General features: G+C 39.4%; 2 protein-coding genes across 5 annotated transcripts in view; one reads left to right on the top strand and one right to left on the bottom strand.

Annotated features, from left to right (window-relative positions):
• VIT (vitrin) overlaps positions 1–6536 on the top strand; it is a 56766-nt gene extending 50230 nt beyond the window's left edge. The window contains exons 19-20 of the mRNA XM_008643415.2: positions 2–340; positions 706–6536. Of these exons, the coding sequence (XP_008641637.2) occupies positions 2–340; positions 706–884 (518 nt within the window). The 3' untranslated portion in view covers positions 885–6536. The remainder of the gene's footprint in view (position 1; positions 341–705) is intronic.
• Positions 6537–10145: 3609 nt separating this feature from the next.
• STRN (striatin) overlaps positions 10146–14296 on the bottom strand; it is a 52167-nt gene continuing 48016 nt past the window's right edge. For all 4 annotated transcript variants that reach the window (XM_017746631.1, XM_017746638.1, XM_017746642.1 and 1 more), the window contains one exon: positions 10146–14232. In XM_017746631.1, the coding sequence (XP_017602120.1) occupies positions 14063–14232 (170 nt within the window). In that variant the 3' untranslated portion in view covers positions 10146–14062. The remainder of the gene's footprint in view (positions 14233–14296) is intronic.

The following is a 14296-nucleotide window of genomic DNA, read 5'->3' as shown; positions in this document are numbered from 1 at the left end:
GGCACCGGCAACTTCCGCACGGTCCTCCAGTTTGTAGCCAACATCAGCAAGGAGTTCGAGATTTCGGATACCGACACGCGCATCGGAGCGGTGCAGTACACCTACGAGCAGAGGCTGGAGTTCAGCTTTGACAAGCACAGCACGAAGCAGGATGTGCTGAACGCTATCAAAAGGATCAGTTACTGGAGTGGTGGCACCAGCACGGGAGCAGCCATTAGCTACGCCTCAGAGCAGCTGTTCAGCAAGTCCAAACCCAACAAAAGGAAGATCATGATTCTCATCACAGATGGCAGGTCTTACGATGATGTCAGCATGCCAGCCATGGCAGCTCACCAAAATGGTAAGGTCTTCTATCACTGCCTGCTCTCCCCTCATGCCTCAGCACTCATCCAGGTCAGATAAATGCAGTTTCCTATGACTCGAAGGCACTGGATGAAACCTTATGAAGGAAGAGTAGTACTTGTCCCTGGGGTCCCACTGAGCTCCAACAAGATCAGCATCTGTTTAATAGCTGAATAAGGAACTTCAGAAAAAAAACTTATAAATCATCACAAATGCAGCTATCTAGGACATCTCAAGGGATTTTTCCTGTTTTAGCAACACAGGACTTCTTTGGCTTTCTAGTGAAGATAGGTATTGGTCTTAAATAAGATTTAATGCAATGAAAACTTTTATGCTTATTCTAAACTTCAGGTTTCTTTCCAGGAGTCATTGCTTATTCCATTGGAGTTGCTTGGGCAGCCCCAGATGAACTGGAAGCCATTGCATCAGACCCTGCTAAGGAGCATTCCTTCTTTGTGGATGAATTTGACAACCTCTACCGCTATGTTAATCAGCTCATCCAAAATATTTGCACAGAGTTCAATTCCCAGCCACGGAACTGATGGACTTAAGCAAGGCAGGACTCTTGGGCACTGTGCTGAAGGCACACCAAGTACCACAGGAATAATGCCAGCCCTCAGTTCAAGAAGCACTGGAGGTGTTTCCCTCTGGCACTTTCCAGTCAACAAGGTTGATTGCAGCTCTGTCCCTATGCATGATAATGCTCTGTGTAGACTGTTGATTTTCATTTTTTGTCCTTGCAGGCATCAGAAACTCTGATTTGGCTGGATAGAAAAGGAGGCAGTAAACATGGAGGAAATAACTGCAGTAGTTTGAAGAGCTGCTTCCAGCATAGAGCCCCAGCTTGCCCAATTCTCACCTTTGGGCACATGCAAGCTTCTTAAAATGTGCCACCTGCTCCCTGGAGTGGCCAGGTCCCTTCAGGGAGTGGCCAGGCTAATGAGCAGCTGTGGTAGAAACACCTCATGCGGCACTGCCCACCACATGACACACAGGTCAGAGCTCAAATACCAGATGCTTCTTTTGGAGAGGGAACACAGCTCAATTTGAGTACCTTCTTAAAAGCAGGTACTCACTCCATACTGCTGTCTTGTCAGCAAGTTAAGCTTCAGCTAGTGTAAACTCAAGCACTGGGATTTATCCAAACCCTGAGAAACTGAAAAGCAAGTGAGCAGAAAGGGTCAAGCCCCAGGACCCTCTAATCCTTTGCCAACCCCAGTGAATCCTCAAATCCACATGGCAGCCAACATGCAAGAACCGGAATCTAGTCTCCTACAACACTGCATTAATGCTTGATCTTGAGAAGTGTCTTTGCCCCTCAGCTTCATCCTTCACTCTTGGATGGTTCAAGGCCTGCAGGACCACACAAGTGTTGCCAGGACACAGGAGACTTTGAGAAAAACTGTGGGTTTAAGTTGGTCACAATGAGAAAAGCATTTAAGACCCACCAGTCTGTCATTAAACCACCACTCAGAAGAGGAGTCTCTAGTGTGAGGAGAGCTATTCAAGAGCCATTAACAGGATTTAAGAGGGAATTATCTGAAGTTCTGTATTATACACTGGGAAAAGCAGAATTTCAAGCATTTACAGACACTCTCTGTCAAATTTAGGATTGACTTCTCTTTTATGGATTGGTTTAAAAATGTACCTACTACAGCCCTGGATCAGTCAGAACACACAGTGGTTTCTTAACTGGAGAACTACCCATGTCACTAGTCACTGGGGGAGGAGTGACACACTAGGAGGACCAAAAGAACTGCACTTTATTTTGCAAGCAGCAGTTGCTGGTTATGTTCCATCCAGTATCATTTAAGAAAATACATACATTAAGCAAAGTTATCAAAGGAACCAATGAAAACATGAGTGTTCACACCCCTTACGGCAATAAAAGCCATGCTGTGCCAGGCTCATGGAACTAACAGGAAATGGAAAGAAATTAAAACTCACATTTGCCATATTACTTGCAAATCAGGCTTTTAACAGCATTTATAGTTCTAATAACCATGAGCCAAGATATTTATTAGCCACATAAATTTTAACTGAATTGCCATAAGGGAAACTCATTTTATCAGCAAAAGTAACACCATTTTTTAAATCGTTATGTTTGGAAATATGACTGAAATAGCTCAAAACCTGTCAACTAAGTAAGCATAATGCAAATTAATAAAAACAGCAGATTCTGCATGATCCCCCTGGTGTGGTAACATAAACCAGGCTGGAGTCCACTCTAGAGGTTATCAAAACCTATTCTGGATGAAACAGTGGTTTTACACAGTAAAAGCTCATCGCTTCCCCTTAGAAGAAACATTAAGTTCCAGTTTTAACTATCATCAATTCAACCATTCTACCCAGACTAAAAGCACAGGACACTGTCAGCTGCCACAAATATATTTGTATGCAGAGTTTTTACCACTAATCTGTGCTGCTGCAGTTCACAGCAATAGCGTGGTGGCTTGAAAAAATGATTAAGGATAGAGAGAGTTGGGTATGAGCAGAGCAACTGCTGATATCCCCCATCTCCTGACCCAGCTCCTCACTACCATTCTGCTGAACACATCTTTCTCTGTCAACAAGGGACATTACGTGGGCTGGACAAAACTCAAGCCCATAAACTGAATTTACTGGGGACTTCAACTCAGACACCAGATTTATTGTCTGAAAACCTGTTTGTTTGGGGCTTGATTTGGGGCTACCTGAGAAAAAGGCCTAAATCCTAACTTACAGTTACTCTCAATACTGTGGTTTAACTTTTAATGCAGCAGCTTACTACCACATATTGTTCTCCATATTGAATGTACTCTTGCAGCACCAAAGATTGGTACCCTGCAGAGACTCCCCAATGTTTCACTTTTGCTCTGCTAAAAGCACAGCAGTGATGGCCAAGACATCAGGAACAGCTAGAGCACACATGTTCTTTAGGATGTGCATAAGGGATATATGCATATGGGATATAATTTTTTCTAAAGCTTGAACTTCAAGCAATGACATTAAGCTTTCAAATGCTCTTTCACAGGAAAGTTGCACAGCTATCTTTTGTCAAGCATTTATAAAGGGCACTTCAGGGCTTGTTAATGTTCAAATGGTTTATCTTCAGTTTACAGAACAACTATGGCGCTCATTTCTCAAAGTGCATTTTTATTTACTTCTTGGGACGATCCTCAAATTGTCAAAACTCAAAGTATGAAAGTGGTTTAATCCAACTCTTGTCTAAACTTACACATCCTATTCATAAACACCGTAAAATTAAGCGGAAGCCTCAAAACTTTTAAGAATACACCCTTCCATTAAGAAAAGCAATCACAGAACACACTCCTCTTTATCTTTCATAGCAATCAACTTACTTGCAGCCTACTAAAGTCTCTAAATGCTGTTTTATTAAAAAAACCAAGATAGCTTACATATATAGATAAATGTTCAAAGAGGTATATTTGTTTGAAGAAAGCAGCAGAACTCCTTCTGTAACATATACAAGCTTTTTTGAGCTTATCAACATAAGTTGCTTTATCTTTTGCAATAAAATGGTCCTAAAGGCACATGCAGTGCATGTCATCTCATATGGGGTTAAAAAATAAACAGCAAATACAGCCCATGCCACTTTAGTTTCTGAAACACAGCTGAGGTTACTACTACATTATGGAAGACCTAGAAAGGCTGGCAAAGCCCCAGGCACTTCAGTGCTGTCCTTTTACATGCTCAGATGAAAAAGATCCTTAGAGTGAGCTACCACAAAATTACCTGTCAGAGGAATCAGTCACTGAAGTAGAGTCTAATGACTGAAGGGCATCAAGGTCATATGTACTTTCCAAAGTCTGCAAGATCATGTTCTTTTTGGAACCAGACTTCCTTTGGAAGATGAAAAAAGATAGCACAGGCTCTACACACTTTCTAGATGCAGGACTGAATCAAAAGAGGATCTGTATGTCCAGTCGCTTGATGCTGGGCCACTTAGTTTCAGATGTCTGACCAGTGCAGCAGAAGCTGTTGTCCGGCAGAGGTATCCTGAAGAGATGGGAGCTGTCTGAACTAGTCACTGCACACACACTCTAGAGGGTGTCTGACCACCCTCTCCCTAAGAAATAAGCATCTTTGCACTCAGAGTTGGGCTGGTGGCTTATCAGTGCTCAGCAACCACAATGCAGAACACCCACCTAGAAATACCTACTGATGCTCATGCTCTGGAAGCCTTGAAGAGCTCAGTTTCAGCATCTCTTCCAACTCCAGCATTAGCCACTCACATTTTCAGTGAGCCACCAAATTCAATTAAGAGTTCAGCCATCAGAGAGAGGTAACTCAAAGTCCTGTTTCCCCAGAGTGGGACACTCAGCATTTCTGCTGTCACTGTGCCGCCCTGCACAGAAGGCATCGCCTGCAGTGTGCACCTCCTGCTCCTCAGCTGCTGCTGCTTTGCTGGTTCAGCAAGAGGAGAGTCTCTCCATGGCTGCTGCTGACAGGTGGGCAGACAAGCTTCCCCTTCCTCCTCATGCTCCTTCCCCCATGGCTCTCCAGCACACAAGGAAAACCATACCAGTAACCAGGAAAAGCTCCGGAGTTAAGCATCCAGCCAGGATCAACCCAATCTAAACATATTTAGTGATTTAACACTCTGCCTATAACCCCACAAAAAATTATCCATGTTATCTACTTAGAAAGTCAAAGCAAGCAGTAAGTAGTATCAGAAATATTACTGAGACACCAAATTTAAGTCACTTTTCTGTGGTGTGTGTACTTTAAATTATTTCATGGTTGAAAAAAGTCACTATCATTCTGCTAGCTATTTTTCTCTGTCCCTGAGCAACATTATGGAAACAACTTGATCCCTTTTCTTTTCCATTCCCATCTCATTTTGAGACATCTTAGAAAGTACCAGGCCATTTACATCTGCTAAGTCACCTACACATTGAAAACATTACAAATGTACATCTATGCAGCTGAATGCTTCAAATTCCTCAAAATAATCTTTTTTCCTCGTTAAACTGGGGGAGGAAGGGTGATGAGGGTTTTAGCACTGCATCAGCAACACTGCTCACAATCAACTGTGTCAGTCTTACTGAATGGCAAGAAACGTGTTATTTTTCTTAAAACCAGTTTAACCCCTTCTCAGATTTCTAATGAGAACTCTGATAATGCAGTTCAAGAATTCCAGTACTCATAGAAATTACTTCTTTTTAAGCACAAGAAATTGTAGAAGTTCCCCTGTATCACCAAGTGTACTCACTTTTCTCACATGCAAATCATCATGGGGCCATGTCTTGTTCATAGGCAAACCTATAAGCATGTTAGGAAGGCCTCCCACATGTGAGGGTCACTTGTACATTATTCACTAAATCTTCTTTCCCCCTACCTCAGGAACCCTCTAGAGGCAGTCACACTGGGGTGAATGAGATTGTACTGTCAATTCATAAAGCAATTCCTCCTTTCCTACGAGGCAGGAAGATGACTAGGACTAAATCAGGCTATTTTACACCTATCGAGAAAAGATGAGAACTTCACTTCCCACCTACAAGCTCAGAAAAAACAGGATGGACTCACTGACAACAACTTGTTCTGCTCAGTTCTGTGTAGGTTCTCCTGCCACCCCTTCACAGTGCCATTCTGAGCACCTTCCTGTAGCAACGCAGCTGCCATCTGTGATGTGTGGTTTGCTCTCCCTCATCCTCTCCCCAAGGGCAGAACCACGCGTTTCTTTTTATGCTGAATGAACGCTGTCCTCGGGAAGAGCCACGTGTCTGGCTGCGAACAATGCCCGCTGACAGACCAGCTCCTGCACAACCACACCCACTCCGCATGTCTGCTCACCCCACATTCACCCCCACACAGGGACCATGTGCCTCAGCACATGGAGAGATGTGCGGTGACAACAGAGCCAAGCTGGTGGAGCAGGATGAAACCAAGACACCCAGAGAACACAAAAAACAAGGCACTCCTGTGAATAGTGACACGCTGCACAGTTCAACAAGAATTTCACATGGAGTTACCTCAAGCCCCTCCAAACAAGTCTATTAGTCTTGGTCTTAATGCACTTTCCCCTCCTAGCACTCACGCCAAAACCACACACATCTTGTGATAAAATGCAGAATTATGAACACAATGCAAAATGTTGAAAAATAGTATTTATTAGCACCCAATTTACATAATTATATGGTACAAATGACACTTGCTGCTGCAACATTAAATAAAGCTGCTCTTAAAAACCATTGCTTATTTCTGGAAGTCCGTGTGATTTTGCTCAGCACAGAATGCGGGTACAGTACACAGATACCCCACTTCACTACTGCCATACCAGCACAAATACCTGCATGGTTACCTCAATGGGGTCTCATTTCAAATGGCACACTAACATAAGCAGATCTATATAATTTTAAATGACAAAATATTTATTTGACTTATTCAGGCAAGTGAATGTAGCTTTAAATATAACCTATCCAAGAAGTTTCACAAAGTATGAATTGCAGTGAAAAAGAGAAAATTCAGGGCTGCACTTGAGAAGCTCAAAATTACACTGGCGTATTTCAAAATAATCTCCCTCTGAATTTTCTGTCTTTGCCATTTTAGATATTTTTCCAGCATTTTAAACTACTGACTTTTAGTAAGAAGTTTAATACTAAGTTTTTGAAGAAGCATTTCCATTTAAAGCAAAAATTTATACTTGTAATAATAATTGCTAACAGATCTTTGGAGAATGAAACACTTTCATTTTTCTCATGTCCCATGATTAATAAGCCTTTTCAAAATCATGAAATATATTACATTTATGGATGCTTACTCCCAAGAAAACTATTTCCTTCATAAATAAGAAAACAGAATTTCTCACTCAAAATAACATTCACTTTTGTACAACAGTTGCATTTAAACAAGGTAATTTTGGTGGTACTGCAATTCTGACACAGCCTTGTACTGAGCCATACACAAAAAACTGACAGACTATTACTCAACAAGTAGGTATTTCTCATTTGGATCCAAAGTTCTACAAGACACTTGAAGCCCAACACTGTTTCAAAGTAGTCATTCAAAACTGGCATATAAAATCATAACCTCAGCAAAGTTCTGAAGGGGAATCTTAATTTCCTTTAGCTGTTTATATATCAGCCACAGTAGCCTTTTCATATCAACTATCTGCCATGGAAGTGACCCAAAACAGAAGGGGAGCCACTGTATTACTATCGTGTTAGTGGTTATCACCTGTAATAACTTCTCCTAAAGAGAGGTGTCAGGTACCTCTAAGTTCTAGTAGAAAAGAAAAAATTCTATTAATATAAGCAACAACAACAACAACAAAAAATCCAAGCTACAGTCCATATGACAAAGAAATTTGTCTTTTTTAACCTGACAGTCAATTGAAGATAATTATGCAAATTACAATGCAAAGCTGACAAAAGTCAACAGAGAACCTTACAGCAACAAAAGTCATCTCATCATGGGGTTCCTTCTACAAGTTCTTTCAGATACACTATTCAAGGAAAACATAGCACAAGACTGCTTTTCAGTCTGCTTGGACTATAAAAGTACAAGAAATCATTAGCTAACATGCTCAGTTTGCATTTCCAAAAGAAGTGCTAACATATATGAGACACTTTTCAAAACTGATGCACATTTGCAAATGTCTGATTGCAAGGAAACAATTTGAGGAGCCACACACCTGAAAACAAGCTACATTCAAAAGCACTGTATCTTGATGACAGGAAGCATAAAAAAATAAATTCTTAATGGAAAAATATTAGCTTGAAGTCCATCATTTATCCCTTATACAATGTTTTTGGCTGCTTTTCACAAGTAATCCAAAAATAATGACAATATTTGGCTTGGCAACAAGTTATCCTTTCCCTTTCAGAATAGTACAAATCCAGCTGCACAAATCTTTTCTCAACACCCTAGTCCAATACTCTGGTGTGAGGACCAAGGGTTTCTCAAAATAGCCAGGAAGTAATTTTGGGAGCCTGCAATTCAAACTTGAGGGAATGGAAGAAGACTGGCCTTGAGGACCATGTCAACACAGGGCTTTGAGAAGCTTAGAAACACGTGCACGGGGCATGGTTTAAACACTGGTGTGATCTCCCACAATCACAGCATGGCTTGGCAGCATGAGCAGGGCAAAACTAGCTTAACACACAATACCGCAATCTGCGCTTAAGCAGGAAGAAGTTGGGCTAAGAAGAATAGATTATTATTAAATGCCTTTTTAGCTCAGCCATAGTTTGGATTTTGTAATCTAACAACAACTCTCTCCTGACAACAAACCAGATGAGACCCACAGGTTGTACTATTCAACTGGATTTATGCCTTCTGTAGTGGAATCCAGATTCTCAAAAACATCTTAAATGATACAGCAATTCATAAGCTTTCATAACTGACTACAGAGCAGCAAAACTAAGTCAGAAGGCAGGGTAAGAGATAACCAACTAGAATTAAATGAACTGGGTGTAAAGAGGTACAAATCAGCTTTTTGGTGGTGAGAGTGGTAGGGCTGAAGCTGAAACCCTACCACCCTTCAAAAAACCACTCCAAGAGAAAAATTAATAGCCCTTTATGAAATTCACTCTGCAATAAGAGCTCACTGCAGATGAGATTTAAGATTCTCAGAAAATGTAACCTAAAGGAAGATTTAAGTGGGAAGATAAAAAGCAGGATCAAAAGGATAGAAAACCTGCACAGGTATGTTCATTAGCACAGGCAGAGACTTTTTTTTAAAGGTCGTATTTCCAACCATCCTCCCTCCTGGGAACATTCCCACCAGCTAAACAAGAGCGTTTGCCCAAACAAGGACTATTTACACAAGACTCATCCTAGTCCTTCCCCACCCTCCCCAGGAGTTCATTTGCTCTGTTGTATGTAACACTATCTTTTACCAGAGGGGTTACTTTTTGTAGAACACCCCTGACATAACCAGATGGATTGACACTGCTGTCCATCAGTTTCTCTGCTGCTCAGTAGAAACATGGCAGAGACTTTCACTGGCAGTTTACAGGAGAATCGTTTCTGTAACTGTGTTTGTCTCTAAGCTTAAAGACACTGATGATGAAAGAGTCAAGACTGTTCACCTATTGTAACCCTCTTTAGCTAAACACATTATCAGATTTAGATAAAATATTCTCAACACCTTCACATCCTTATGAGAAAAAAGAAGCTTCCTGAAACATCTGAGCATTTTTTTCAGGGAAATATTTTCATCCTCTCTGTCACTCAGTAGTAACAACTACACTAAGCATCTCTATGATGCCCAAGAAAACCCATATTGCCATATCAAAGATTGCCACATTTTATACAAACCAATTTACCACATGGAAGAGGTTAACTATCACATTCTGATTTCTTCATTTCTAAGTGTAGTCCAAACCAGCTTCAACTAAACAGCCACAAATTTCAGCATAGGACAATGACAATGGCTGTATTTTCTTCCTCAATGCATCTCAGATTGACTAGGTACTTCACACAGGCATCAAGTAGGCTCTTGGATACCTGGGACAGTCTAAAAACACACTGCCATGTCTCCAAATACACATCTTGAAAGGCATTAATAAAACCGAGACTTAATTATCTGATGGTTATGTCCGCTTTTCAATTGTTTGTTTCCACACTTCTGCCCATCAAACACTGCTCAAAGAACACGAGTTTACAGAAATTGCTGCTCCCCAAAATTACACTGTTGAAGATCCAACAAATGTGCTGAAAAGGTGGTGTAACTAAGTCCTTTATCTCTCACACATTTATTCAAATGGACAAGTTTCTGGTTACTTTAAATTCACAACTGAAAAACAGTGTTGTATGACCCAATCAGAAAACTGTATGGTGAACACCACACACGTAACCAAATTACATGGGACTGCTTTAATGTAATATTATTTGAAAATACATGTCCTAAAAAAATAGCTGCAGTATATGGCATATAGTTCTACAGGCTTCTTGCTAAAGAACATATTTGATCAAAATAAACATGAATGAGATAAAAGTAGTAAATCTTTTATGTGGAAGTTTTCTCCTTGAGGCCCAAAAATAAATGCAGACACTAGGATTTTGTAAGAGTGACACAATGTATCTAGAAGTTCTTCCAAGCTACTCCAAATCATTCTGTGCATTTTGGTAACTGAATGAAATATGTGAAAGCAAGCAGCCCAGTGAAGTAAATTAAAAGTGAGAGTATTTAAACCTAGCGGACCAACTTTCACCATACAGAAGGACTGAAAATTCTGCCATTAAATTAGTTAGTAAAACCAAAATCATTAGCACAGGCTAACATACACAAAAAATTATATGAGTTAAATTTAAAAATTACCATGTAAATTAGATAAGGGAAAAATAATAATAGTAAAATGCTATATACTGATATTGCAGAAAAAGGGTCTTTTCAAGAATAAGCCTTGGGTCCAGTTTTGTTTACACTTTCAATGAGCACATGGATCACACTAATGAAAGTTACCAATTACACTGAACCAAGAAAAACTGCACATAAAAGAGGAACAAATAAAAATAATTTAGTGCCCTCAGAGGTCAGAAGTTCAAAGCTTGTAAGACCCAGGATAATCATGAAACAGGAATTAAGTCTCTACAAAAGAATCGTAACATACTGAAAGTGAAGAAGAAACTTGAAAAGTAGCAATGCTCAAATGTTACTTAGAGGAGTTGTCACAAGTAAAGACATATGACTTGAGTTTGTTGGACATCAAAAGCTTGGTCCTCCTACATAAAAGCATCGCATTACAGAGGATAAACCCAACCAAATAACAACCAAGCTTAACAGATAACCTTCAGACTAAGTCCAACAAATCATGCATGTGGAATGGTGGTATGGACACCAAGATTTGGAGAATTGAGCTTAAAGGATGAAAACAAGAAAATGTAGTGCAAAAAAAGCAGACTAAAAAAATAGCTTGAAGAAAGCAGAAAGGAATGAAAATCTACAGATGGAACCAGTGTGTGCATGCAGGTTCCACATTCCAAAGACTATGAAGAATATGTAAAATGGCACAAAACATGGCTTGGAATACTGGCATGAAGTTACAAAAAGGAGTGACTAAATATCACGTAAATCCTCCTGCCAGCGAGATGTAATCATTGAAATAATCTTTAAAAGGAAGCCTAATTGTTTAGAACATATAAAATCTCACTGTCCAAGACAATATTAGAATGCACAAGTCTACAACCCTGCTTTAGCAAGCAGATGGACTAGATAACCTAAATAATTTTTTCAACCCTATCTCCTATGATGATGTTCAGAAGATCTGACAGGCTCATGCACAATACCCTGCAGTCCTACAAGTATGTGAGCAAGTACAGTAAAAAGACTGACATCAATTATGAAGACAAGCACAAAAATATATATACTCCACAACCTCTTTGTAAGGCTACATTTGTTTTGTTTTGTTTTTTAAAGGCACCTCATCCTCTAGCTAATTGCCAGCTTTAAAAAAAATCACTTTTCGGTTTGAGCAAGAGCTCAATAGTGAGAACGAAACATCTTTCAATTCACATTTGAACAGCCACCTCTTACATTCCAATTGTAATCAGAATGACAGTCTTTAAAAACAAGCATGCTGGCCTATTAGTTTTTATGTACAGCAATTTAAACAACTGTGACTACATATTGTATTGTGTAAGCAAAAGCACAACATTCATTTCATACTCACACCATTATCCTCTGTATACACAAACTCAAGAGGACTCTTATTACTAAAACATTAAAATGCACCCATGGAGTCTTCCCTTACTAGACACATTTAATACATGTTTACAATATATATACACATATATAATATACATAACTTTTAGAATTTTTCAAATAAATCTTTGTAATTTTCTCTTCAAAAAGAAATAAAATAATGACACTGAAAGAATATGAGTCAAGTACACAGAACTCTCACAAAGTTGAATGCTCAGTTTTGCAGCCAAGTTTCCTCCTTTTCATCATAACCAAAACATTTTATAAAAACTAAATAATCTGTATTATTATTGTAGTCATCTGTTTCATGGTAAAAGTTTTAATCCTATCTAAGGAAATATATTGCATATCAATATCATGAAGTGACATATCTGAATATTCTGAGCAATAAAAGGTATTCCAAGATATTTTAGCAGTACATATAATGTGTTGCAGGCTCAAACAGCACAGGTCAACCTCTTATTCTAAATAATATACTTGGTTTAAACTCCGAGATCAACTTCAAATGTGGTCCCATCCCCAAATGCCACTCTAAAAACAACACAGTCAAACCTTATGTTGATATCTTTCAATGACTCCTGCTTACGAAGTGTCAGTTTAAAGGTAAAGATTTATTTATCAGTTTCCAGTCTCAACCTCATACTGGTACTTGAGGAGTTGCACTGGGTTCTTTCCTACTCATATCAGCACCAGAAATCAACTCCAGCAGAAATTCTGCTTCCCAATCCCATCAGAGAAAAACACCAACTTCACGCTTATGAATAGTGATAATTCTGATGATGACACGTAATAGAAAAGAATCCACTCACCTTCCTTTAAGAAGGGATAAAAAGACTAAAGATCAGATTCAAAGTTATTTGTCAAATCAACAGAGAAACTCTGAACAGATAAACAAAGGACATCTGTTGAGTAATTATGAGAAGCACTCATTCTTCAGGTAACCCCATCAATGGCACATACACCCAGTGAAGAGGACAGGGTAAAGAGTCCCACAAATGGTGCAGCTGGGAAATATCTCTAGCAGTAGCAGAATCTCTCAAACTGATGGAGCTTTGTATAGTTCCCACCTATTCCACTAGAAGGACCCATACAAAGCATCAGATTTAATCTTCAGATGAAGTATTTCACTGTTATCCTTAATGCCCAGAATGATACCCTTTTTAGCAGGAACAGAAAGAGGAGATGAACGCTGGATACCTAAAATTGCAGGACAGCTTCTTTGGAAAGCTTTGTGATAATTTCTTGTGCCAGATCTCCAGGAATAAACAGCATTAAAATCTGAATAAGTTAAATTTGCTACTACAGTATACACAGTCTGTGTCAGTCTGTTGTTAACCAGGATTTAAACTAAAGGCTCAGCTTCTAACCATACGCTAATACAGTCTTAAAAAAATTATATAAATTTTTTTGCAAACTAGGTATTTACTGAGAAACACAGAAGGTGTAACAGAAACTTTACTGCATTTTAATTTATGCTAGTAATTTGCCTTCCTTTAATTGCATTTATCTTAGGCTAGCAGCCAGGTGGCTGAGATTAACTATCCACTACTGCTCTCTGAACAAGATCTACTTTATTCATACCAAAGGGATAACAAAGTGCCTCTCACATGATACAGTAATGAGCATGTGAACTGACTTTGAATCACTTTTTCCAGGTGATTTGAGTACATTAAGATTCCTCAATGAGAAGCATCCTAGGAAGTTTCCCTCTTTTCCTACTCCCTGATGCAATTAGACTCCTTCTTTCCAGTACTCCATTTTATTAATAGAGAATACATAGACCTAGTTTCACCCAAGGCCTGCCTGGACGAAAATTCACACCCCCTAAATAAAAGCTTTTTTTTTTTTTTTTTAAACTATTTGAAACTGAGAGATTCCAAGCTCTCAGCACCAGCTGAGCTCACAGAAACCAGAACAAACGTCAATTTAGAAAACAGCACCCTGCAAAACTAAACACTTACAAACATTCTCTGAATTATAGGGCAAGATAAAACAACTCATGCCCTCCTCTTCTCTTTTGTGCAGCTGGTTAAATATATACAAAGCTAAAGTTGAATGGGAAGCACTCTGTCATACAAACACTTTAGCCAGGGCATCTGCTCCTGCACTGGCAATATAACATTTGGATGGGTGGAATGCCACATCATGAATGGACTCATCAAACTTTTTGCGATGAGCAGTAAATTCTTGGATGCAAGTCTTGCTTTCAAGATTCCACAAGCGAATCGAGCAGTCATGACCTAAAGAAAAGGGAAACAGTTTTCTTTATAATTTGCATGCCTGCCACCGTTATAAGAAAAAGAA

Source organism: Corvus brachyrhynchos, unplaced genomic scaffold (assembly GCF_000691975.1).
Source record: "Corvus brachyrhynchos isolate BGI_N302 unplaced genomic scaffold, ASM69197v1 scaffold70, whole genome shotgun sequence".
NCBI lineage: Eukaryota > Metazoa > Chordata > Aves > Passeriformes > Corvidae > Corvus > Corvus brachyrhynchos.
The sequence above is the reverse complement of the archived record's forward strand: the minus strand, read 5'-3'. Positions and strand labels throughout refer to the sequence as shown.